General features: G+C 39.2%; 2 protein-coding genes across 2 annotated transcripts in view; one reads left to right on the top strand and one right to left on the bottom strand.

The window, feature by feature from the left end:
* Positions 1–27667, top strand: part of ANO3 (anoctamin 3) — a 141883-nt gene that overhangs the window by 73051 nt on the left and 41165 nt on the right. The window contains exons 10-11 of the mRNA XM_077818491.1: positions 3764–3860; positions 8612–8672. Of these exons, the coding sequence (XP_077674617.1) occupies positions 3764–3860; positions 8612–8672 (158 nt within the window). The remainder of the gene's footprint in view (positions 1–3763; positions 3861–8611; positions 8673–27667) is intronic.
* On the bottom strand, positions 10727–17708 carry MUC15 (mucin 15, cell surface associated). The gene is made up of 3 exons (XM_077819845.1): positions 16994–17708; positions 14761–14916; positions 10727–10884 (listed from the first exon to the last, which is right to left on the bottom strand). The coding sequence occupies exons 1-3, from the start codon at positions 17706–17708 to the stop codon at positions 10727–10729; spliced, it is 1029 nt and encodes a 342-aa protein (XP_077675971.1).

Below are 27667 nucleotides of genomic sequence, written 5' to 3'. Positions count from 1 at the left end.
AACACTCTGATGCGGAAACTGCAGAACCCAAACCAACAAAAAAGGAAAAGCAACCTTTTGCTGGTGGCCTCTGACTCAGATGATGAAAATGAATATGCGTCAGTCTGCACTGCTTTGGATTGTTATCGAGCAGAACCTGTCATCAGAATGGACACACGTTCTCTGGAATGGTGGTTGAAGCATGAAGGGACATATGAATCTTTAGCACATAAAGCAGGCAGCATTATCTACTGCAAATGTAAACAAACTTGTTTGAGTTATTGGCTGAACAAGATATAGGACTGAGTGGACTTGTAGGCTCTAAAGTTTTACATTGTTATATTTTTGAAGGCAGTTTTTTTCGGTATATAATTCTACATTTGTAAGTTCAACTTTCATGATAAAGAGATTGCACTACAGTACTTGTATTAGGTTAATTGAAAAATGCTATTTCTTTTGTTTTTACAGTGCAAATATTTGTAATAAAAAATAAATATAAAGTGAGTGCCGTCCACTTTGTATTCTGTGTTTATAATTGAAATCAATATATTTGAAAATGTAGAAAATATCCAAAAATATTTAAATGGTATTCTATTATTGTTTAACAGTGCAATTAATCACTTGATAACTCTAATTTTTTCCATATTTTGCATTCTTTTCTTCAGATGAATTATATGCAGAACCAACCATATATTTAAGCCACACATCAGAATCAAAGACAGGTGTAGATTTTCCCTTCCCCTTTGTTCAGGGGCTTATGTAGAAATAAATTTGTTGGTTTTAGAGTAGTTAGCATTTGAGGGGTTGCTACACATCTCAGGAAACACGTCCATGATCGCTCCTCTTATCGACAGCCTCCACTCAGAAAGGCCAAGAATGGAACAGGCCATGGAGATTTAAGCATCTATTCACCAATAAAGGGGTTGGCCTTTCAGGTCAGGATTGAAGTGCACTGGGCAAAGAAGTAGGGGGAAGCTTTCACTTCTATCCATACTGTTCTTACTAAAAGGATTTTAGCAACAAGGGCAATCACAAGGGCAATGACATCTATCATGATCACTAAATTTGCTAAAAAAAATAATAGCTTAACCGAGAATTGCTCATAAGCATCTGGACTAGTATTGGTGTAACTTTCTTTGAGTTTAGCTGTTGGAAAAAAAACGGGGTTTTAAAACAGAATTTATAAGAAGATTTCAGCACCATCGTGCATAGACTACAACCGCATGTTTTATATACTTTAATGTCTAACTTCTCAAGTACAGCAGCACAATTTGTCTTATGTTTTTTATAGTTTATATTGTCATCATCTATTGTACTGTAAAGATCTCATTCTTTGCAGTTAACTGTTTGAAATAAAATTCCCTTACATATTAAGACTTGTGATACAGATCCGAATTCTATTCCTAGATACACAGGCATGCATTGATGCACATCTCTGACATCAGCTACTATGCTTGCTCCTGTTCAGAGATTTTTTTATAACATTTTCTTTGACAACCCCTAATTTTTTTTGTAAGATTTAATAATTTAGAGACTAGCATTGCTGAGAAAATTTAGAGAAAAGTCCATACAAACATCATTGGAGAGAGCACAGTCTGTAGCATTATTATTCCAGGAATGGGATTTAATGTGAATGCACATTTGTAAATAAATACCAAGTTCAAATGGTAGTTTCCATTAGAGCTGTGAGTTCAGATTCCGTGAGATCCTTAATAGAATGCAAGCAGAGTTTGTGTAAACCGAAATCAAACTGGATTCCTTTGCATTTGTATTGTACCTCTTTTACTGCCTCTGGGAACCATTGCAGCCCCAGGTCAGCTGGGAAAGGGATGTTTGATTGGGCCAGCACAGGAAACTTAAGACAGGAACTTATGTCAAATGGAGTTGGTAATTTTTTTAGTAACCTGTGGCTAGTGTCCACACTAATGTGGGTAAGAGACTCAAAGGGGCCAGCTCCCAGAGGTACACATGAGTGGGGGACTCAGAGGATAACTATTAGTAGGAAGAAGGGCAAGGCTTTGCAGACTAGAATACCCTTCATCTGTACCCTCATTCCCCCTCATGGAGGAAGGGGGAAAGGATTTAGAGGTGGTTTGAATCCTGAGGGTTAGGCTAAAGAGGCCAACACTTGATATGGTTATTTAACAAGGAGCCCATTTAACTTAGCCACAATAAGTATCTGAGGTACTACACACTCTCCATCCCCATTACTGATCCTAAAAGCTCATGCTTCAGGGTTTCAACTGGCCACCTGCAGTGGTCAGGAAGGGATTTTTCCCCCCATTGTATTCTGTGTTTATCTGGTTTTTTCAATCTCCTTCCTCTGAAGCATCAGGGAAGGCCATGACTGGAGATGGGACTTTCATCGGGGAGGGGCTCTGAGGTAGCATTGAACAATCTCTCTCAAGTGCTTGGCTGGCTGGTTCTTGCTCACATGCTCAAGGTTTATGTGGGGTTGGGAAGAAATTTTCCTGCAGTTCAGATTGCCAGTGACCTTGGGGTTTTTTGCCTTCCTCTGCAGCATGTGGGTATATCTCACTTAATCATTTCCCTGCCATTGTGAGGGTCTTGGGCATTGGTGCACCTTGGTCCTTCCTATTCTCTGCCTGTGGCACGTAATAGTCTAGTCTCCTGTGGGCTATAATACTTTGGTTTCATTTCAATTATTGGGATTAATATGCAGGTGCTGGGTGGTGTTGATGGCCTGTACATGATATATAGGAGGTCAGACTAGGTGATCCGGTGGGTCCTTCTGGCCTTAACCTCTCACTGTTAAAAGTTGCTGTCTTCTGCTTTAAAAGCCATCCTTGTGTCTGCTTTATTTTCCTGTGTGTCCTGATCAAGGTACTCAAACATGTGCCTAACTTTAAAAATGGTGAATAGTCACATTGAAGTCAATGAGACTACTCATGTACTTAAGCACCTTAGTGAATCTCAGGGACTTCTGAAGTAGTATGATATCTGAGGATTTTTTTTCCAAACAGTGACTGAAATATCATAAGAAGACTAGTTCATTTTATTTTGTCCCCATAAATGATTCAATCTTGGGGGAAATTAAACACAAATACTTGAAATACAAATGCTAGAAGTTACCCACCCTTTGAGTTCCCCCCTTCCCTATAAAACTAGTTGCCATCTGCATTAGATGTGTTTGACATTACATGTCTTGAGTGAAATCCTGGCTCTATTTAAGTACATGTAAGTCTCCCATTTACTTCACTGGGGCCAGGATTTCATCTCTTGTCACTGTACATGTGGTATGTTTTTTTCCTTTACACATGCTAGGCCAGATATTTCAGATGATGTAAATTGGCATGGCTTCATTAATGTTGACGGAGCTACGCCAGTTTACATCAGCTGAGGATCTACTCCCTGTGTTTTAAAGGGTGTTATAAATATTACTACCTAACTTTGCTAAATTTGTGGTATGTAGTTAGAAGTCTGGGACCAATCCTTCAGTTCTACTACATGTAATACTTCTGTTGAAATCCATGTGTGTTTAGTAGAAATAGGGATGGCAGTATCAGGTCCAAAGAGGATGTGTTATTTGCTTAGGGTCAAATCCTGTTGGCACTGAAGTTATTTGTAAAACTCTTCTTTATTTCAGTGGGACCAGGATTTGGTTCTTAAATTAAATTGGTCATTGAAAATTAGATTTTTAATGAGCCTATTTCATGGTCTAGGCATGTTACAAACCAATAAAGAATATAAATGGTATAGCCTCGGTCTGGAAAAATGCTGAAAGCCTTTTTATAATCTTTATTTTCCCATCTTTCTACTAAAGCAAAGAGATCTGCGAGGCAAATGAAACCATCATGTGCCCTATGTGCGAACGCAATTGCACACTACAAAAACTCAACGAAAGCTGCATATATGCAAAGGTAATTATTAGTTTTGTGCTGCAAGCTGATGCTATCTAAAAGTCAATTCTGTCTGCATAATGGTTGCTGCTGTTACTTCAGCAAAGGCTCCTCTACGATTTGTGATGCTCTACTAACTTTTCAATGACAAAAATATTTGCAGCCTTTCTACCTAGCATCTATTGTCTTTCAGTTGATAATGAAGCAATCACAGCTGATTCTAAAAATGACTTTCTGAGAGCATTTTCTTCTTATCTCTATTTTTGTCCATCTGAATATGCCCAATGATATAGCAAACTTTTTTTTCTGGTCGGGTTTTCTACCTTCCTATATGATTATGTTCTCACTTTTCTGTTTCCCTGTAGTGTTGATAACTGGATTTCTGTTCTTTTTAAAGGTTTTTTTTTTTTTTTCCATTATAGAGAAGTATAATGCTCCTGTGGTGTGCCCAACGCAGTGATCTTATACAGTCAAATCTACAGGAAACTGTCCATCAAACATAAACATTGATTGCTTTTGAATGCAAGCAATATATATAAATGAACACATATATCAAGCTACTTTGGTTTGTATTATATTAACAAGGCTGAAACCAGTCTCAGTTTTTCTTTCTCAAAATTATTCAGCACAATCAAATAATTCTTGTTTAGAACTCAGTATTGTTTACAGAAATTTGAATGGCTCTGTCTTAAAGGCAGAGAAAGAAATTCAGTTTTTAAGGGATTTTGAAATTTGGTTGCATTTCAAATTGGAACTAACCCCAAAAATGTAGAAATTCTCCATGGAAAAAAAAATTCCAAACAATTTTTTGATCAAAACATTTCATTTCGATTTTTAGTTTACTTTATAACATATACTATAATACACAACAAAAACAATCCAAACAAAAAGTCATTTCAAAATGACAAATCAAAATGTTTAATTTCAAAAATGTGGAAATGGGATGTTTTGATATTGTTGAAGCTTGTTTTTTTCCCCAAAACAAAATTTTAACGAAATCGACTTGATTTCAAGAAGCCTCTTGATTTTAATGGAACTGCCTTTTCTGACAAAAAATGGTCCCATCAAAGTTTTTTCTGACCAGCTCTAGTAATAATTGTACATAAACTGCATGTAACACCTTTCATCGAATGGACACACAGCATTGTACAAACTGTGCTGTGCTGCCCATCACAGACACATATTCACCTATGGAGTGCAGCTGTTTAACAGCCCACAGCAGCCCTGCCCAGCAGTTGACTGGAAGGGACACTACAATTGCAACTGTAGTAGTTTAAGATCATGTTGTTTTAGGATCCCTGTCCCAGAAGAAATGTTTTCTCTTTCTTATATTTGCTGTGAAAGTTGCAGGTTTAGCACTGTAAACATCACACACCCTTGTAAACACTAGCCTGGGAGAGAGAGAGAGAGATGGCATTCCAGGCCTGAGCTGCATGCCACCTACGCACATCAATGGGTGGGGGAAATTGATGGGGCGAGAGGTGAAAGGGGGACAGTGCTAGTAGCAACAGAGGGAGTCACTCTCCTAGGGACAATAGATAACTCCTCCCATAGGAGTCTCTGGAACCCATTGGCTGGAGGAGGGGGCGCTGTTTGGCCAGCGTTCCCCAGCTCCCAGGATTTAACCCCATTCAGGGGCCATGTGGAACCTCTTTTGGCTCTGTTCCAGCTGCCCACCCTACCCACCAAAACTAGGAATGAGAACCCAACCTGACAGATGCTGTGGATCTAGCTGGTAGCCTGTTAAGGGGGTTAGGAAGGATTTTTTTTTTCTCCCAGGGGTCAAATTGGCAGAGGATTAGGGATTTTTTTTAACCTTCCTCACACCACGTGCAAGCCACAATAGGTTAAATAGGAACATGCATGGTACCTAACTGCGGTACTGGGGTGGCATTGCTTAAGTGGTGGATCTGAATGCACCAAACTTCACAGTAAAGTTAACAGAGTCCTGGTGATTTTTTACAAGGCTTGAAGGAGTGGGATGGAAATTATGCACTTTTCCTTCTCTCATTCTTGCTCCTGGCCCACCATTTCCCTCCTCCTGAGAGGCAGATCCCAGGACCTGCAGAGAACCCTACCTTTGTCTGGGGAGATAGAAGATAATTCTGGGAAGGTGGCTAGCCTGCTTCTTTATGTCATCCCCTCCATGTAGCTTTAAGGAGCACAATTTGGACCATGACATTTCTTTTGATATGTCCCCTTAAGAATAACATAACCAATTAGTACTGGGGAGTTAATTTAAGGAGACAGAATGTAATTATTTAAGGTGTGATTTGGACAGGACCCCAGGGTGCACACTCTTGTTCTTGAAAAAGAGTTCTTGAACAGTCACAGGGAGTCAGCACCTTGGTTTTCTGTTTTTGTCTTGCCTTCAACAGTGTGTTGTCCTATAGCACGTGTCCTGACTCACCAGCACTACTTTCTGTACTTCTGACTTCTATGCAGAGGTCTCCAATCAAAAGGCCCAGCCAGCTCAGCCCACCCTGCTTAGCTTTGGGATAAAATCCTAGTCTGATATACTGCTAAGACTACAGGACAAAACTGGTCTGGTCATTCTAAAGAAAATGCATGATCTACAGCCAGAAACTCACCTTCTATTCAAGCAAGATCTTCTGAGCCATAACTCTTTTGGGGTTCCTTTTCTGTTTCTTTCGAGAAGTGTATTGTTTACAGATCTCTTTATTGCACAGATTCCCCCAACCTAGCACACATTAAAAATCTGGAGACACTTGTCCATTTTATTGATTTGCAAAATTTTGTAAATCCTGCTGCTTTCGTTTTCCAATCAGATTTTCAGTCTCATAAAATACTTTGCTTGTATGTTCTTTTTATTATAATAAAAGAAAACCAAAGCCAAAGGCGCATTTGCATACAAGTTTCACACAATTATATAATTCACACAAAGAACATATTGGACTTAATGATCTTTGGTATTAAGTAAAAACTTCTCGATTTTCTTCAGCACAGTAAAATAAACAGAGCCCTGTATACTACTAAACTTGTGTGTTTAATAACTCTACTCAATTTTAGAAGTGTTTGCATTTAAGAGAAAATAAAACATATTGGCAAGCAATACACTGTTTATACTGTTAACTTTTTCTTCTGGATTTATAAATGATGAGGATTTCAAGAGAGTTTTTCTAATATTTAATTATCTTCCCTCTTACAGAATATCCTCTGTCACCTGCTCAGTGTTTATTTTCTAAAAGCAGATGCAATAATGGTGACAGTTTTCATTTGAAAACATGTAGGTTTGTCTGGTTTACAGGACTGGAGTCTGCTACAAAGGACAACCCCAATGACAAGACAAGGCAGCTATGATGTATAATAGTTTTGCTAGAAGGTGTTACATAAACTCCCTTCAGCAGACTGTCAATCCCTTCAATATCCCATAACCCTTGAGACCATCACCTCACAAGCACAGCATTCCTGATGGCCACCAGGAATGCTGTGCTTGTGAGGTGATGGTCTCAAGGGTTATGGGTCTCAAGGATTATACAAGGGTTATACATCATTACTCCAATATAATGTAATGATGTATGTCATCTTTCAAATGACACTTGAAACTGAGGTTCCGGTCACTGATGCTCACCAAACATTTTATAGCATTTTTTCACTAGAATATGTTTCAGCCCATTATCCCTGACCAAATTTAATCACTGGCAATTGCCTACCTAAAATCCCCTTTCAGTAGGAGAAATTATTCTTCACCTGAGCCTCCTCGCCTACTGTGGCTCACACACAGTGACTGCTGGATTTCTACCATGGAAATGCCTATATTTCTATGATGGATAAAATGAATCCTGAACAATACATAGAGGACACCATTTTCAAAATTGGGACAACAAACCCCATTAGGGCACTCAAACTGACACATAGTCAGTCATGTAACAGTTTTCAATTACAATTTATCTACCACCCACCATGAACTTTATCTGAACTTTGCAGATAAAACAGATCTATACCAAAGAGTTTACACTGTAAGTAGAAAATGGGCAATAGGGTGCAAGAAACAGCAAAAGTGATTGAGAGGTGGAATGTGATGCATACCTTAGTGCTATAATTACTTCATTTTTACGTTAATTTTTGTTAATATCTGGATGGTTTTATTCTTCATTTTGAGAGTGATTAGGATTTATAGACTCTTTAGAAGGGAAGGATATTTTCAAGAGGGGTTTAGAGGGAGAGCATGGAGGCCTAGTGGACCAAGTGAGACAAGGGATTGAAGAATGGAGTTGCAAGGAAGGAAAGGAGAATGAAGGGAATGGTTAGACAAGGAACATTCTTGTGGGAGAGGGAAATAAAGAGATGAAAGTGAGTAGGTAGGCCTGATTTAAGTTGTTCAGGTCCTAAAAGTACAGGACAAGGAGCTTAAATCTGATGCAGCAAGTGAGAGGAAACCAAGGAAAAATTTGAAGACTCGTGGGATGTGGTCAGAATAGCTGGCAAAGTAATTGAGTTTTGAGACAGTATTTTGAACACATTAAAGATGACTGAGGCCAGAGTGGGAATTGCTGTGAAAGATAATTCAGGCCTGGACTAGCAATGGGAATAGTGGGGGATGAATGGAATTCATATCAGCATATAAATGCTGATGCGTGCACCTTTATGTGGGATTAGGGCTTCCTAAAAGTATGCCTATATTTTGAGGTCTAAAACCTGTAAAGAATGTTGGGATCCTTTTTGGGGGGTGGAGGGGGATACTATATGAATGTAAAGTGGTATTATTATTATTTATTTGTTTTGCATTATGTGTTTTACTTTCTGCTTAGGTTACACATTTGTTTGATAATGGAGGGACTGTCTTCTTTGCTATTTTTATGGCAATATGGGGTAAGTCCATTTTCCTTCCTAAGTGTTCTCTTCACCTCTCCCTCTATAGATGACTATTAGTTTTAGAGGGATTTGAAGTTTAATATAACGTTAAGCAAGTAGTATCCATGTTTATTATATTTTTCCTATTTTCATCAAATCAATGTTTGTACTAGTAGGACATTAAAAATACTCCACTACTAATTTATGTTCGGAATGTAATGACTGTAGGAAAAACAAGGCCTTTAATCCAGCAATCTATGTCATGTGTGCAGAGAGGTCCACTCACACAGAGTTAATTGAAGGTTTGGGGCCAAAACTAGTGTAATCCAATTCGGCGCACTGTAAAATTAACAGATTTGAAAGCTTGTAGGCAAAGGCTAATTAAAGTGAGTTAAATGCAGGTCAGAAGGTTTTGTGTTGACTATTTACAGGACGATTTCATATATTTATTCTTTGAGAGTCTCTCTGCGTTCACTGTGACATCATGTTCCACACCAGGAGGCATCAAACAAAGGCTCAGAGGCAACTCTTAAACAGGAGTTACCATTACATAACATTTCTTTGTTCGAAAGAAGGCAGATGCAGTTTTTACAACTGAGGGGTCTGATCCAGTGATCTTTCATTGCAGTCGATAATAAGTTTGCAATGGGAAGTCAGTGGCAACACCAAGATTATTTCAAGATTAGCATGCTGTAACTATCTGAGATAGATGGGTAGATAGTTCTTCCTGTGAAAGTGCTGCATATTTGTACCCTGAGACTTTAACATTGGTCCACACAGAGCACTGCCTCTATTCAAACCAATGCTATACCATTGTGATGAAGTTAAATGCCACATAGACGCTGTATTTATATAATACACATGAACAGGCATTTCTCACTCTCCCAGCTGCAGCCAGTGCAAAAGGGAAGAGAAGGAGTCTGTGAATTTAACACACTCGTGGCCAGGCTTTCAGCTGATATTTATGGGTGTAGCTCCATTGACTGGGCCCAAAGTGCCCACTCTTAATGACACACATTAAGATCCATAGCAATAAACATGTGTCCCACACTTAATCTTTGAGGCCCCTAAGCATCATGATGTTCTTACTAGTAATATTTTACCTTCCTAAAGCTCTTCTTATGTCTTTAGGCATCTTAGGTGGCTATAAACAGATACATTATATTATTATTTTGGATATCTCCCTGATTTTTAGACTTGCTGAATGAGCAAAGATTTTAAACTAGTCTGTGGTTCTCTGTATTCTTTTTACATTTTTTACCCAAAGAGAATTCCTTCCTTCCACGTAGCCCATCCCAAAATATGCTGCATCATTTTTACAGATCCTAACCTGCAATGCAGATAATAGACCAACTGGTGCAGAGGAGGAGGAAGTGTTGACTATTCATTCTTGTGGTCTCCTTTCTGTAGTAATTGTAACTGTATCAGTGTGAGCAAATTCTCTTCATGATAAACAGTAAATCAGTTTGGCCTGGCAAATTGCAAGCTGTAAGTAATGTAATTAAAACCAGTGCCTTATAGTTTTTTCTCTCGGGTAGATGCAAATATCAAGGCAGGGAGGAAATCTCCCGCCCCGCAGATCTGATAGAAATGACATTTGAAGAAAGAAGCTTCTCATCAAGATAGTCATTATGGTTATTTTGTCTAGGTGCTAAACTTCCCTTAGAATCCTGGTCATATTTTGCTCCATTGCATGTTTGCAACCTCGACTGAAGCCAAAGGAAGTTGACTAGGTGTAACAAACAGGATTTTGCCTCTTTCTGTGCAGTTTGCTAATATTGTTTTTAAAAAGATAGCATAGTGTCTTTTAACACAGAAGCAGATTGAGCATTGAATTTAGTTTAATTACCAACTGGGACAGTGGTGCTCTGGCACAGCAGTGTATGACCAGCATGTGTAAATATATCTTGTGATTTCAGATATGCTATCCAAAGCCTTTCATGTTAATAGCCATAGGATTATTTCAGGGGGAATAAACTTGCAAAATACTGTGGGAGCAATGTATGTAAAACAAGGTACATAGATCACAAACGAGTTTGTAATCTGAAGCCAGCGGACGTTACCCTCGGACATTATGCTGGGGGTTGAGATGAAGTCATGTCACCCATTGGAATGCCATCATATGGTCTTCCTCTGCTGTTCTGTGCAGCTGGCTCGTTTGTTGTGCTGGGATTGTAGTAAGAGAAATCACCAAAGCTCACATTATGCGATGAATTATCTAATCGGAGAACTGGAAAAATACATCATGATTATTTATAGGTTTTTTCAATGGTTCTTATCACTATAGTGTCTGAGTGCTTCAACATTAATAAATTTAGTCTTGTAACATCTGAGGTAGAAAAAAGTTGTTGTCCCCTTTTTACAGACGAGGAACTGAGACAGAGAAAGATTCAGGACCTGATCCAAAGCTCACTGAACTCAATAAATTGACTTCAGTGGGCTTTGGATGGGGTCCTGGGTGGCTTGCCCACACAAGATGTCTGTAGAAGAGCCAGGAATAGAACCTACATATTCTAATTACCTGTCTGGTGCTTTAGCAACAAGACCATCTTTCCTCTCTTCAGTTAAAAAAGAATAACACCGTTTCACTAAAAATATTGTAGTTAATTTTTTTCACTCAAAGATGAATACTCCAAGTTACTCTAGGACTAGATTGAATCCAAACTGTACCATAAACTATAGTATATTAAATCTCTTCCATATTTCTTTACTGTCAAGAAAATGATCAAAACAGCAAAATGCTGTTCTTCTGAAGATCTGAGTGTAAACATAGAAATATCAGAAAATGTCTGCACATGAATAGTGCCAGTGACTTTACACTGGATTTTTGTTTCTCAACGTTTGTGGATCTGTGTTTGTAAAACAGTTGGTGTCCAAAATGTATATTGTACAATATAGGTTCATAATTCTGCCAGAACTGGTCAGTGTTTAACCATCAACTATCATAAACACCTACATGGGTCTTTAATTATGTAATTTCTGTGCCTACAAAGTGCATTACTCGGCTGCACAATTCATTATGGCCCTACTGGTAACATTTTTACAGGACATATACAATAAACCAGCATAGTATCCGCAAAAGAAAATAATGTTACATGTCTCAAACACCAGGCACAATGGGGCTATGGTCTTGATTGGGGTCTCCAGGTGCTACTGTGATATAAATATATATTAATAATAATGGAACAACAGTTCATGAATGACCTTTCTGCACATGAAGCAGTGGGGTCCGTTGTCTGGCATGCTGGAAAAAGTGAGTGCCCCTTTAAGGGCTAGAGAGCCAGGGAGTGACTTTCTGCTGCAGTGGCAGACCAGTTCAGCATGGGGATGCTGACCCATCCTCCCACCAGGGGACCAGAAGAGAGGGGAGACTATATAGGTCCATGCAGTGCAGGAAAAGCCCTCTTTTACCCTGGATCAGCACCCACCTATGGAAGTGGTGAAAGATCAGGTTTTGTCAGGACCTGCTGTGGGTATTGTGCTGTTCACTCCTTTCTTGGGGTCTGGGAAGGAATTTTTCCCTCACTGCCAGATTGGCCAATGTTCAGTGTATATGTGGGGTGGGGGGGAAGGGTTACCTTCCGCACAGTAGGTTCTGGGGGCCTTAGTTGAGGCAAACATGAAACAGGAATTAGGATATGATGTTGCAACTCATTATGTAAATGTCGGACAGATGTCCAGTGCAAGTACTCTGTAGGGAAGGGTATATTGAGCAGATAAAATAGATTGGTAAAGGATTTAAAGGAGGTATTATTTAAAGGGGCAGAAATATTTTGGGGGGGGGGGCAATTCAGGGCTCCTGTGACTGTTATGGCAGGGAACCAACCCCCTATCCTTTATAGCCCACCCTTTAATCCTCCTTTGGGGTTGCGGGGGATGGTGAGGCTCCAGCAACAGATTGGCTGGTCCCCAGCATGGGTAAGGGGAAGAGCTGATGGAAGCTGCTCAGGTTTATATTTAACTGATTATGGAATTACCTGCACTGTATGCTTGTATCTGTCAGATACTCCCAGGCATTTAAGAATAAAATTGCGGCTTAATTAAACAACATTCCAGTATCTCCTGCCCTACTTCCATTATAGCCGGACAATGGCATTGTTTTCTGAATTATGGTTCAACATATTAAGAATTACATTCTTACGTACATCTATCTGGGAGAGAGAGATTTTAAAAATAGAGTAAAAGAAATTTAATTCACTTCCCCGGCCTATTTTGATAGTGGGAACTCTCATTTGTGTACTATTGTGGAAAGAGTGGTGGGTGTGCACATACAGGAGTGTTCACAAATTTCTAGATAAATTACACATTAGCTTCCTGTTTAAGAAAAAAGTATACACTGTAATAAAAAAAATCAAAACGACAATAATCTCAGTACAACATGTTTCAACACGTGGAAAAAATGTTCCGGAGGTGTTTGATCACTGGCAACTATGCATTAATAATTATGCATAGGCCATATTTTATTAAACACTATAACCTATTGTCTATAAGAGAAACTGCTGAAAATGTGCTTGGCTATGTTCGATATAAGTCATTTATATCTGTTTTGAAATGTTGTCTTGTGGTTGTTTTTATTGATTCTGTGAGGCAATGAAGATTGAAAAGCTCTTAGTCTACACTAGACCGAGAAGTATAACAGATGAATGTGTTGAGTGCTAGACTCTTAACTTGTGAGGTATATGTATGCCTGGCTCATTTCAAAATAATTACAAGAATTTAAAATCAAGGCAGCTCAATAAAATGGATCACTACAGTGAAATTCTGCCTTCAGCCTCAAAGCTGCAGCTGTCACAAAAGCAAACCTAAAGACAGAAAATGCCTATTAAAGTGCTGAGTTGGACAGTTGATTTATTTCTCTCCTTTAAAGCTACTCATACAGTATCTGATACCTACTTGTGCTTTGTGAGGTTTGGTTGGTTGGTTTTGGGTTTTTTAATCTTTGTCCGGACTTTACACCTTGAATCCATAAATACAAATTTGCACATCTTTGGAAACTTTCATCGTTATTCCATCTAACATGGGTTTTGCTAGTGATGAGGATGGAGGATTTTTTATAAACCACTCTCCAAAGTAGATAGTCTCAAGGCAGTCAGATCGCTGTTTGCAATTTTTTTCAAAAGCATTTTTAACAGTTATGCGACTTTTAGCGACAATGCTGGCAAAACCATGGTTCTGATACCACAACCCAGATCCAACCAGTAGGACTTTTGCAGTCATGCACAGCTCCATTATCCACAAGGGTGCAGTTCAAATTACAGGATCAAAGCCAATGTTAACAGAAACTGGTTTTTAAACAACAAAAAATGACACAATCAAAATACAGACATGGCCTAACTGTGTTGCAGTGTTTTATGCTAGTGGTGTTCTACAGTACATATTGTAGTTGATATATCTTATTAATATTCTCCTTTGATTACAATTTTACCTTGATATCTCAATACTATTCTGTGTAACCCATGTTATTTTGTGAGCATGGATATTTTTGCACACTGAAGTTCTGAAAACACATGAAAGGTACCTTCCTGGATTTATTTATGGGGGAATTTGCAGATAACCCATTGGCTTAATGATGCTGATTGACAATGACTGCTGTTCATTCAACTCAGTAGTTGTACAAATTCCACTTAGTATGAACTTATTCAGCTGTTGCATGTTGTTTAACTACTTTGTATATATTAAATGGTATCAAAGTCTAAAGGGACTATCTTCATTGTACAGTTAAACCTGGATTTTAGCCCAAACTTCCCTACCATCCACACAGAAAAACCTGTAACATTGGGTTGGAGGTGCTTCATGCACCCACATGCTGGTATGGGTAAGTGCCCAAGTTCTTTTTTAACTTGGGCTGGAACCCAGCAACTGTGCCACGAGGACACAGGCAAAACCATTTCAGTGCTGATAGTCTTCCAGTGCTGATGTACTTTAAAACCATTTGCCAAACTGACTTGTACACTCTAAATAAAAAAAAATAGCAGTGAAATCCTAGCTCTATTGAAGTCAATATCAAAATTCCCATTGACTTCAGTGGGGCAAAAAATTCACCTCAAGAGTTCTGTGCAGAATAGGAAAGTCCTTCTACTCCTGGAACATTTGTGATATTCTTTACCTGGTTCACTCCTTGTGTCATCATAAAGTCGCTGATGGGAAAATGAGCCAGACTTTCTCTTCCCACATATAAAGTACCCAATCAGACCAATTAATGCAGATCCTAAAATGGCTCCTACAATCGCACCAAACACTACTCCTGCATTGTGGTGATTCTCTAGGAGAGGGAAAAAGGATAACAAAATTATTCTAATGAAAATTTATAAATCTATAGGGCCAGATCCTCTGCTGACATTTTACACGAGTTGAGAATCTGGCCCACTGTGACATATTTCACTTTACAGACAATAATAGTTAAGTCAGCCCCTCAACAATCCCATGAGGCAAGGAAGTATTACTCTCTCTTATTTACAAACGTGGCACGAAACGTTTTAGTATAACTTTTCCCCAATCAAGCAAGTATTTGACCAACAGCTGTGAACAGAATCCCCGAGTTGTGGTTCCCAGCCATCCGCTCTGACCACAAGGCCTTGCACTGTCTTCTGATAAAATCGCTTTAATATTACAATTGTAAGTATTTAGACCAAACTATAAAGAGAGCCTGTGATTTTAGGTGCCTCTGGTTTTGGGTGCCCAATTTTTCAGACACTTTGTTAGGCATCCAAAATCAGAAACCTAGAAAGTGTTAGCTCTAACCTTTTTAGTTTTTCAGGTAGCAAAATTATTTTTTTTCTTCCCAACATTTTTCTTGGGTTTTATAAAACTTTTCTTTGAATTTTCACCTCTTTTTTTGAATGCCCTCTTTCAGAGTCACTTTAGGCAAAAAGTCCTGATACCTTGTAACTATTAGAGCTATAGAGAGAAGCTTGAAAACATGAAGATAGCCTCCAGTTCTTAGTGTAGACTACTGTATATGCTGGAGAAGCATTTCTGTCCCGTGTTAAAAGCCGGCAGGCAAATTAATGGTATAAAAATACTGTGTCTTCGAATCTTCCTTTCTCATTCACTGAAGCCCCAATCCGAAAGAGCAGAATAGAGAAATGCTATTTTTGGTTTTATGCTATATTGTTTTCCCAGGCTTAACCAAATTGATAGTAATAAAATACAAGATGGGCAATCCATTTGGGCATTATTTATAAATTGAAGGCATTAGTTACAAAAGTGTTCTGCACTCTGTGTGTCCTTCATGCTTAAGAAATGATTGATTTGTTGCTCTAAATGCTTTGAGCATGGGGATCTATTTCATATATGCAGAAGTTGAAAGGATGGGGAGGGAAAGTTTGCACATTCACTGAACCAAAGCAGAGCTGCATTACATTTCCTATGAAAATAGATAAATAGATAAGCAGAAATTAATATAAAGCAAAACTCAGAAACTCAGTGTGTTGGGGCTACTCCAGACTGATGCAGCAGATAAAACAAAACATTTTCAATGATTTCCAGTGGACCATTCCCTATAAATAGATCCAATTTGAATGATACTCTCACTGAAGCAGTCTGCTGGGAATATTCCCATTATAGTATCTATATACCAATATAGTTCAGAAACAAGAAATTTTTCAGTATGCCAGTTCACAAATACCATACACTGGCCTGGGGCTTCAGGAGACCTCAGATTAATTCATGTCTCTGCCACAGACTTCCTATGTGACCTTTGACAGGTAACTCAGAGTATCATTTTCCAAAGTACCTAAGAGACTTTCAGTGGATCTTAAGCTCCGAAACCACTTGAAAATGTGCCTCAGTTCCCCATGTGTAAAATGGAGATAATAGTGTTTTCCTTTCTCCTCCCCTTCACCAGTTTTGGTTGTTTATTTAGATTGTAAGGAGTTTGGTGCTGAGAATATTTCTCACAATGTATATGGGCAATCGTTACCATAGTCTGGCTATGATCTTGGTAGAAGATCTAGATTTTACTGTAATACAAATAATACAAACTTTGTTACTTCTTTCTAGCCCTCCGCCACTAAATGGTCTCCTCAACACTGCTGCTAAATACCAGATGGAATCTGGCAATGCAGTTCAAAATAGCTGCATGGTAGCCCAGGATCTGTCCCTTCCTGTTGCAATTGAAATAAATAAATAAATATTTCTGCCTGTGGTCCCAGAAATGCAGAAAATTATATATGGTAAAAGTTACCTAAGTTTTTTTGAATTTCAACAAACTTTCAGGTGAGGTCTAGTTTTATCTGAAGCAGTTCACACATCTTTACAGCTTCCCAGACAATGTAAACGTTTTAGTGTTCAGCATCATTACGCCGTTGAACCTTTTTTTACTGTAATTAAACCTTTACCTTTTTTATGTTCTTTCGGATTTGATGGGACGGTAGAATGGTTGGTGAAATTCTGGTGTGCGTTTTTTGTAATCTGTGAAATTGTTTTGAAGTCTGTTGTGACACTGCCACTGTGGTGTGTGGATAATGTGGTCAGTCTATTTGGTGGACTGTTGGTAGATGAGACTTCTGTGGGGCTCTTTAGAAAGTCTTTGGTGGAGATTGTTGCAGTAGAACTGGTCTTATAGGTGACTGAAGTGAAGCTTTTGGCTTCCGTTTTCGACGATACACCAGCATTTGTAGGCATGTTGCTTTCAGTCGCTGTAGAAAAGTCACTCATGGTTATGGATAGTGTCGAAGATGGTGAGATTCTGTTGACATTTTTGGCAGAGGTATTTGTTGAACCCTTATCCACGTTTGAAGTCAAAAATAACCCTGTGCCATTAGTGGATCTTTGAGCTACACTGTTGCTTTGAGTGTTACTCTCTATTACTGTACTTTTTGTTGCATTTTTATTGGCCGTTGTTGGTGCAACATGGCTTATAGCAGGAGTTATTCCATTAGTTCCAGTAAGACCTAGCTGATGTGAAGTTCCTTGGTATGAAGGTGGAGTCGTATCTGTAGTTGAATTATTGTCAGTGTTTGTTGTACTGACTGTACTACTGTGACCATTGCTTCTGGTCCACCCTAAAATAACCGGCAGCAAAATAAAAAGAATTCCACTGGAAGGCAGCATGGTATTGGCTTTGTGGTTTGTTTCTTTATGTAGAGAACCTGAAAGAAGTGAACAGTTTTGTGATTTAATTTATTATGTGAAACTGAGAGCTGGACAATGAAGACCCAGACATGTTGATGAAAACTTACAGCGGCTTGATACTAGAGAAATGAAGTCATGGAGGTTCCTAAAGGTATATCTACACTGCAGTTAAACAGCTGTGGCTGGCCTGTGTCAGCTGAGTCAGGCTTGGGCTGAGGGGACTGTAAAATTGTGGTGTAGGCATTCAGACCCAGGGCTTTGTGACAGGGGAGGGTCCTAGAGCCTGGGCCACCATGGTTTTACAGCCTGAGTCCCGTGAGCCTAACTCAGCTAACACCAGCCAGCTGTGGGTGTTTAATTGCAATGTAGACATATTTGAAGGTTTGCATGTTGACAACTTAACACTCCTTAACTTAACACTACTTAACATAGTAGTAATATTCTCTCAAAGCATTACTATTGAGCAACAAAGCTTTTTGAATGCTTCCATAGGCAAAGCTGCATACTCCCCTCCATTCTACAGCTCACAGTCTGTAACAACTTGCTATTACGTGTATCCAAGAACCCCTTGCACCAAGACCCATGCCTAAAAGGACATGCTTCCGCAATTGATGCTTTCTGGTCAGAGGGTAGCACCCAGCAATATGTGAGTAATAGGGGTGTGGCAAAGCTGAAGAGCTAAGTAACAGAGTGTGTTCCCATGCAAAGTGGTGTAATTGTTGTTGCAATTAGCCTTTGAAGGTCATGATTTGCCTTACATGTTTTGTGACCTTGAGGGGGAGACCATCACAGGAATACAGCTGCTGCCAGGGGATTCATAACAGCTCAGCAGCTAAGCCAGCCCATGGAATTAGCGGAGGTGCATTTCTGCTTCAGAACCAAACACCAACACCAAAGCAGTGCAGTCTGCCCTGATTTGCAAATGTGCAACCAAGGATCAGCAAGAATTCTGATCCCCAATCTCTTGGATCTTTAGACAGACATATTGCCATATACTTATCTAGCTTTTAAGAGTAGTGACAGCTTGAGGCTTATGCATGTTTTGTTGCCTATAGGGAGGAGACATGCTGCCTAGAGGCAGTGACCTGGCTCTTTCCCCTTTCACCCTTCAGCGCCACTGTCTGGCCCATTTTCCTTTTCTAACTGTGGGTTTTTCCACAGCTTTGCTCCTCTCTGCACAGCACAGCAGGGGAGAGGGATGAGTATAGGGACTCTAACAGTAGCCACTGGAGTAAGCCAGCTTGTCTCTGTGTCACCCTCCCTACAGAGACTTCTGTCCTTTGACAGATGATATGGTTCAGTTTCAGCTATTAGTCAATAAACCTGACATTAGGTCTGATCCTGCTCCCATTGCAGTCAGTGACTGAACTCCCATTGACTTCAGTGGGAACAAGATGTAGGGCCCAGGAGTGGAATCGGTATGTATGTATATTTGTGGGATTCAGCTTTCAGCAATCTGTTTATAAATATTGTTTCCATGTTGGTAAATTGATTAGTCTCCCAATATAGGGTGGTCATCTGCCAGGTGGGATTAATATTCCTTAATTATTCACCTAAAAATAAAAGACTAAAAACTTTGTTTTTTATTATTATTTTACATAAATAAATATTGCAACTTTCAGCTTAGAGCTAATCTTTGTGTCTGGAGTCCCAGATCTGTAACTGAACAGTCAACTCACACAACTATATTAATGAAAGTTGCTTTGTTTTCACCTTACCCGGGTATAGGGACATTTTTCCAATATGAGGAGTAATTACAGAAAAGTGTAGCAAACAAAACTTTAAATGAGCTTTTATTAAGCTTTCAGATATTTGCTTTCATCTTGAAAGTACCATTGTTTTAGCTCACTGGCATGACTCTTTTTTCCCTTGTATCAGTGGCCATGTCATTACTGAACAAAGTGAGTTTTGTCAGATTTCTTATTTCACCTTGACTGTAATTTGAAACTACCAAGGGAAATTACTAACAGTTCACTTTAACTGCACCTTTTGTTTCTCTCTCATAATGCTAAAGAGTCAGCATCCCCACTGAACAATGTGGTTTTCATGATTTCCTTAATCCTGTAATTTTTTTTTCCTGGGGGACAAAAAGGGAGAAAACTCCTTGACACAAAGATTTTTTTACAGTAGTTCTAAGGCTATATTTAGGTTGTATTTCTTGGAAACCCTTGGTGTCTAATAATTAACTGGTCTTGTATTAGTGTAGCATTAAGATTCAGATCAGAAACAACACAACAGCCCTGGAAAGCCACCTGTTGCCCTTAGAGCTTAACATGCAAACAGTGGTATTATAGGACAACTGCAAATATTGCAGCTCCAGCACCTTGGACTAGCCAGAAGATTAGCCAGAATCTAAAGAATTTTCCAGTTAGCTTGAGCAACTAATTATAAAATATTTTTTAAAAGGAGAAATAATCTGATATGATGATTCTGATCTTGCTGGCACCTGTAAGTAACTACACTGAAATCACTTTGAAGTCAGACTGAGGTCAAAGCTGTGTAAATGAATTTTGAATCACCCCCTCTGACTTAGATTCTTCCCTCATTATGGCCCCAATCCTGCACTGACGTGTGCATGCCCTGTCTTAGTGTGGAGCCCTACTAAAGTCAGGCACAGGAGTCCTTCTGCAGGCATCTCGTTACAGGATCAGGGCATATAGATAGAGCTACATACAGATCCCTGAACAACCATTTGACATCGGTAGCTTATCACTTTGGACTTGAGTACAATTTTGAACTAGGTTTGGGCTTATCACATGTTTTTACTAGGGTGTTTTTTGTTTTTGTTTTTGTTGTTTTTTGTTTGTTTGTTTGTTTGTTTGCTTAAAACTGAATACCCAGGAGAAGGGTTAGTGAAAATCCTTGTCACTCTGTGGTTAATGACAGTTAACGCACTGACTTTATTATATTGATCTTTTGGGGCAGTATTCATACTGTATATGGTTCCTCCTGTACATTCATATGTGTGCATATGTGCATACACACAGTGAAATCCTGGCCTCGTAGAAGTCAATGGCAAAACTCCTCGAGTATGTCTACACTGCAGATGCAACCATGCCTCCTAGCCCAGGTAGACAGACTCAGGTTGGGAGCTCTGCTTCCGCTAGGATGTAAAAATAGCAGTGTGACCATGAAAGCATGGGTGGTGTCTTGAGCTAGCCATTTGAGCTCAAATTTTGGGTTTTGGGCAGCCCCCGTTTCTATTTTTAGCACATCAGATCAAGTAGAGCTATCATGATTCTTTCTACCCAGTCTGGGAGGCATCCTCCCAGCTGCAGTGTGGACATACTCCTCTTGACTTCAGTGGGATCAGGATTTCAGCCACGGTCTTTATGGTAAAGACTGCATCACTTTTATCATCTGAATTGCATTTCCTCATTCTCTTTCTGATTTGAGTATCTCTGCAGTTATTGAATTATGTCCGGTTGTACATGGAGGAAAAAGGGTTAGTGAATGCTGAAGAGGAATTTTGTTTATATTAAAAGGGCATTCAAAATTATTTTCTTAAACGATTTCGAAAACCACACTTATTTTTGGCTTAATATATGGAGAGATTTGCAGACAGAACTGCCATTGGCCGATGACAGAAGTTATACGTGCATCAAGAGAAGAATAGTTGTCACTGAGTTATTTTCTTATGGGACAGTGACGTGATCTTCACAACTACAAATTCGAGGTCTTTTTTTCAAAGTGTTAATAGAGCTTTACTCCATCTTTTACACACTAGTATTTGATACTCGCAAAACAGAGTGTACAAATGTAAAATTAAATATATGTAGAATATCTTCTTCTGAAATTCAAAAAATATATATTTGAAACTGATACTCTGGGGAATACATTGGATGGTTGCGCTCATGTCTGTTTCCTGGATAAATCAGACTGTTTTCCAAGGATAACATGCTGTTAAACTCAGCGAACAAATGATTAAAACCTCTTGTTTTCTTTATTTTGCTTTGTTGTTTATTTTGGGGGCGAGGGCATGAAGGTTTGTTTTTTGCTAAGTATTTTAAAATTATTTTTTGCAATGCCTGCATTCCAAAAACAAAATGTATTTTTGAATTCAGTTATCCTGTTGCCTCTCTGAATAGCTGGCAACTAGATCAGTATTCACTTTCCTATATACTCTCAGTATAGGTACATACACTCAAAATATGCAATTATAATCTAGCAACACTTCTCCTTACAGCAAATCAGCATACTGGATTTCTTCTAAACATACACAAAGTTCCACAGGAATAATTTAAATGGTGGGGGGAGGGGAGAGGAATGATTGATGTTGATTCCTAGACTGAGTTCATTAAGAGCAAATCCTAAACATGCTTGCAAAAATCACTTCTTAAAAGTGCAGGAAAAGCAATTATCCGCAAACTTTAAATTACAGTGAAATATTTTCATCTTCTCTTTATGGTTCTTACATCTCTGCCTAGCTTTGCTGTTAAATCCTGGAATTACTGGCCCAAGTTAATTTGTCTATAATTTTTTTTCCTTATAGGGGTAGTTTTGCTGTGAGTTTGGTTACCCAGTCCCTACTTTCACCCAAATATCTTGTCAAAAAAATCAATGCTGCAGTGATTACTTAGCCAAATTCATTAACAAAAATAGACTTACCTTTTAGCTCTACAGTATATTCAGGTAGGTTTGAAATACTGCTGTGGCACAGAGTGCAATTAGTCTAGTGAACACAGGTACTGTAAGTGCGACAGTGTCACACTCATTGGGAATGCACTGTAGAAACTTAACTAGGTGGGGCTATATTTCCCTGGGTGTAATAGAACACCTGAGAACCAGACTGACCTGCTTCTTGGTTGTCTTTGTTAAGAGCTACCATTACAGAGTTCACAGAAATTACAGGTTTCATTGTAAAGTGGGTAGACAAGTGCCCATTGATTCTGTGACAATTACAAAATCTTTACACTGATGTTTCAACAAGTGTATCAAATTCCTATAAACTATATGTAGTATTCGTCTTCTCTTAATTAGACAGCAGCCATTTTAATAAAGAACACTTGTAGTTTTCTGTGAGACACACTTTGTTACGGTACATGTATAGTCAACTTGCCAGAGGATGTTGTGAAAGCCAAGACTATAACAGGGTTCAAAAAAGAACTAGATAAATTCATGGAGGATAGGTCCATCAATGGCTATTAGCCAGGATGGCAGGGATGGTGTCCCTAGCCTTTGTTTGCCAGAAGCTGGGAATGAGCAACAGAGGATGGATCACTTGATGATTACCCGTTCTGTTCATTCCCTCTGAAGGACCTGGCATTGGCCACTGTCAGAAGACAGGATACTGGGCTAGATGGACCTTTGGTCTCACCCAGTATGGCTGTTCTTAGGGTTTGAAGAGAAGAGTTTGTAGAAGATGTATAGGCAAAAGTTAATTATACTATGGCATACTCTTAATATACATCAACTTTCTACTATGTTTGTGTACATATATATATGTACATGCCGTTAGGCATTAGCCCAAGCCCCTGGGTCCAATTACCCTCCTAATTTGAAGGGATTTGAAAAGCAGATTTAGATCCAAATTTGGTAAATCAAACCGTAAACCCAGATTTTGGGGGGGAAATAATAATCAGATCCAGATCTGAATCTTGCATATCAGTCCCTTCTTTACATGCTGTATATAATCTTGGGGGTGGATTTAGAGTAAATGGGGGTTGGGGAAGGCAAACATGCACAGTTTAATATTTTACATTCTGAAGTAGTCAGGACTACTTGCTCCTGTAATTATATTTTTTTTATTTATTCTAGACTGGTATGTGTTGGAGAGGGACGCAAAGGTGTTCCAGTCATATCTGAATAACTCCATGAGTGGAATACCATGGCACTTTTGTTTCCACTTGAAATTTTTGAAAGAATCAAGTGCAAGCTACTATTTCATGCCTTTCTCCAGTGTCATTATTTGTATATTAGTGATAGCTCTTGTTTGCACTAGATATAAGCCCTATGCAGACACTCCTGCACCCATATGGAACCCTCCTGAAGCCAGTGTGGCTCCTCACAGATGCATCGGTCAGTCCATACAGTGCTAATTGCAGATTTGGGACCTAATTTTAATTTAATCCCATAGCTACCTGCAGTAGCAATGTTGGGAGCTCTACTGTAGGCAAGTCTCTAACAGTTTGCTACTATTTTAACTACTGTATCCTCTAGACGAGTTCTGAACAGGGTTAAATAACAAGATAGGTTAAAACACCATCAGCCAACCTACATTAGCACTCTCATCACTGCAACAACTCGTGGAGCTGCACCAGTGGAAATTGATGGGGGCTGCTCAAGCCTTATTAGCCCAAACGAGTGATGTACACATGGAGTAACTATAATCTACTTTTATATATCAGGAAATATTTCTAGCTTGTTGAAAGCAAGTTGTAACTAATCTTAGGCAATAAATTTATTATTACACATGAAAGTAAACTACATGTAGTTCACAGAAGTAATTATAGTGCCTACATAGCGCATTTTGATTGCCTGTGATTGTGATGAGATTTCTTTTAAAAACCAACTCTTTTGTTCATTTAAAGATTCTACTGCTAATGAAAATACTTATCTTAAGCCATGAGAACAACCACTAAGTAGATATGAGGGACACAGAACTTCCACTCTCAAGTCTTTATTGCCCTGTTATTGTCCCTTAATTGTGGCTATGAGACTCGTTCACATTCATTTCTAGTTTCCCATACATGTGATTTTCATGTTGTTTCACCTCTGTATTGAAGCAGCAGTTCATGATGAGAAATACATTAACGTCTATATCTCACTAAAATGAGTTATGTAGATACTTGCAATTCCTTCTTCCACACAACATAAAAGGTGGAAGGGAAAGAGCAATAATCACACACAGAAATGGGACTAAAGGTGCAATGGGAAGGGGAAGAGTGGCAATATGGTATAATCAAGCCACTAGCAAAAAATAGACACTGACTTCATACAAGAAAAGGGGATATTGACTGGTGGTAGCAATTGTGAGGATTAAAATACCCTTGTAGCCTGAGGGAAACTAGAGGCCATAGTAATTTACTCTCTAGGAGTGTGTAAAGTCATTGAAAACTGCAAATTATTACCAAGTTACATATGACAGGTTAGTAATGTGCCCAGTTAATTGCTGGTGTAACTTCAGACTTAAAGTCTTCCATCTTGAGGTCTATAAAATCATGAATGGTGTGGAGAAAGTGAATAAATAAGTGTTATTTATCCCTTCACATAACACAAGAACCAGTGGTCACCCAATGAAATTAATAGGTAGCATACAGAAGTACTTAAACATAAGAAGCAAACATAAGGAACAACAAACAAGAAGAAGTACTTCTTCACACAGTGCACAGTCAACCAGTAGAACTCATTGCCAGGGGATGCCAAAAGTAAATCTGGGTTCAAAAAAGAATTAGATAAATTCATGGAGGGGATGCTAAGATTAGGAGAACAGTGAAACCTTTTGTCAAACAAGAGCAGTTTGGCTTTAGGAAAGGACAAGGAACCACAGATGCCATGTTTCTATTAGCCAAGGTGGTCAGGGATGCAGCCCCATGGTCTGTGTGTCCCTAGGCCTCTGACTGCTAGAAGCTGGGACTAAACGACCGTGGATGGATCACTCAATAATTGCCTTGTTCTGTTTGTTCCCTCTGAAACATTTGGCATTCATCACTGTCGGAAGACAGGATACAGGGCTAGATGGACCATTAGTCTGACCCGGTAGGGCCATTCTTATGTTCAGTGGAGTTATACCAGAGATAAAATTAGCCTAGTTAATACACTTAGTAGTTCTTTTGGTTCATTGCTAATCAACTGATAATGGGAGCTGTAGTGTATCACCAATCATTCAGGTGATAGGAGAAACCCACTTTATAGGAAGGAAACTTATTTTATATTGACAGCTGGAAAATACATTATTCAGTAATGCAGTGGTTCTCACACTGTGGTTTACGGACTCTCTGGTACTCTGGAGAGCCTTTTCTAGGAGTCTGCAAAAGGAAACATTTTAAGTGACAGGTTGTGGTAGAAAGAAGTGTTGCCTGGGGGAAAGAGGTGTTGCCATTGTCCCTAAAAGAGGGGGGGGGGCTGAGTGTGTGTGTGTGTGTCTGTCTGTCTGTCTGTCTCTCATATGAAGAACTCAATCCAGTGGAGAAGTGGAAGAACTCCTGTAGAGGTATATTAGTAATCCAGGGGCAGGATAGGCATCTTTTAGTCAGAGTGAGGTGAAATCCAGGAGTGCTACGTGTATAGTGAAGTTCTCTGCAGTGTGAGCAAGGGTGGCAGAATCTGAGCCCAAATGTTTATTTCACTGGATTCTAACGTTATCAACCAAATTGAGACTCAGAAAGGATATGTTATGTAACATGTACAATCTCTTAACACACTTCCTTTAAAATAAGATTAATAATAACTTTCTCTCACACACACACACTGTAACAGTAAACTTGCAGTGTTGGTTTTTATTGCTTGGCTTTACCACATCAGGGTTCTGCCCCCTATTCATAGGGTTACCTAAATAAGTCATTGGGTGCAATTTTCAAAAGGGCCTAAGTGTCTTGGAGCCCAAGTCCAGTTGCAACCAGTGGAAATTAAGTGTTTAAGTTACTTAGGCCATTTTGAAAATACCATCCACTATGACTTTTAGGGTCTTGAACTCTGAGTCCTTGTCTGTGTAGATTGATGTGTTTTTTCACAAAAGATTCAACACTTAATTTTAAAAATGATAACATTAGAATCTTTTTTTACCCATTTTCCAGTGTCCCATTTCAGAACACAGCACTCAAGATGAGTCATTGCCCATTTCTCCCCCTTTAAAAATGAAAATCTTTTAGTACGTGTAAAGTCATATTAAAATAGAATCACTAACCTTTCTACACAATCAACCTTTTCTGCTCAAACACCTATAGCCACCATCCTTTTTCTGTTGTGAGTAATTAAGCATTGTGTAAGACACTTTTTAAAAGGCTTTGATTAATCATCAAATAAATTGGATCACTGACAGACTGAAAGCCATCCACACCTCCCAGAGTGAGTAATAGGTGGGCCTGTGCCAACAGTATGTGTCACACATGAAGCCAACTCTGGCAAGCAGCGCCTTCTGGCACTCATAGTTTTAGTTCTTCCTCCTCCTTCTCCCCTTGTCTCATCATCTGGAGTCAGGTTGTCATGCAAGCATCCACCATCATCTTCTGGCTGAGGAAGCAATAAGGTCCACCTGCTTCCCCTCTCCTTTGATGCAATCCATCCATCGCTTCCTTGACTTTTCTTGGGCTCTCTTTCCTACCGCCCACTCCTATCATGCTATCCTCACCAGGTCCTTTTCATTCATGCTCTGTATGTGACTGAACCAGCAAAGTTGCATGTCCTAGATTTTGTCAGCCACATCACACTTCGATTTCCATCCTAATGCTTCATTTTAAAATCTCTCTCTTTATGCACTCTTTTGATTGCACGCAGACATCTCATCTCGAACACCTGTTGGACCTGAATCTGTTGTTTCCTTACCATTGTCCCTCTGGACTACAAGTGCGAGAATGACAGATGTGGTGAAAATCTTGGGCCAGAGAGACATAAAATGGATGAGCACAGTGGTTACAGCAATATAGCATGACAAAAAAATTCCTGAAGGCTGGTGCGACTCTATTTGTACGGTGGGCAGCAATAAATTCTGGAAAGGGGGCAACGATATAAAAGTGCTTTTCTTATTTATAAGGCAGAAACCAGGGGAAAGGCAAAACATAAGTGTGGTTCAATACTGTACCTCTGAAAATTAGGCCACTTACTTTGGTGGCTAAATATGGATTTAGGTGCCTAACAATATTCGTTCTTAAAACAGTGGCACTGAATAAACCCAAGCCTTTTTTGTGCTTTTTAGGCGTAGCCACATGTTGAAACAATGCAGGGTGATACTGCTCCGAAGGGAATTCTGGGGAAGCCACCCAAGGCTGTGCATGGGTGCC

This window comes from Eretmochelys imbricata, chromosome 6 (assembly GCF_965152235.1).
Source record: "Eretmochelys imbricata isolate rEreImb1 chromosome 6, rEreImb1.hap1, whole genome shotgun sequence".
NCBI classification, from domain to species: Eukaryota; Metazoa; Chordata; order Testudines; family Cheloniidae; genus Eretmochelys; species Eretmochelys imbricata.
The sequence above is the reverse complement of the archived record's forward strand: the minus strand, read 5'-3'. Positions and strand labels throughout refer to the sequence as shown.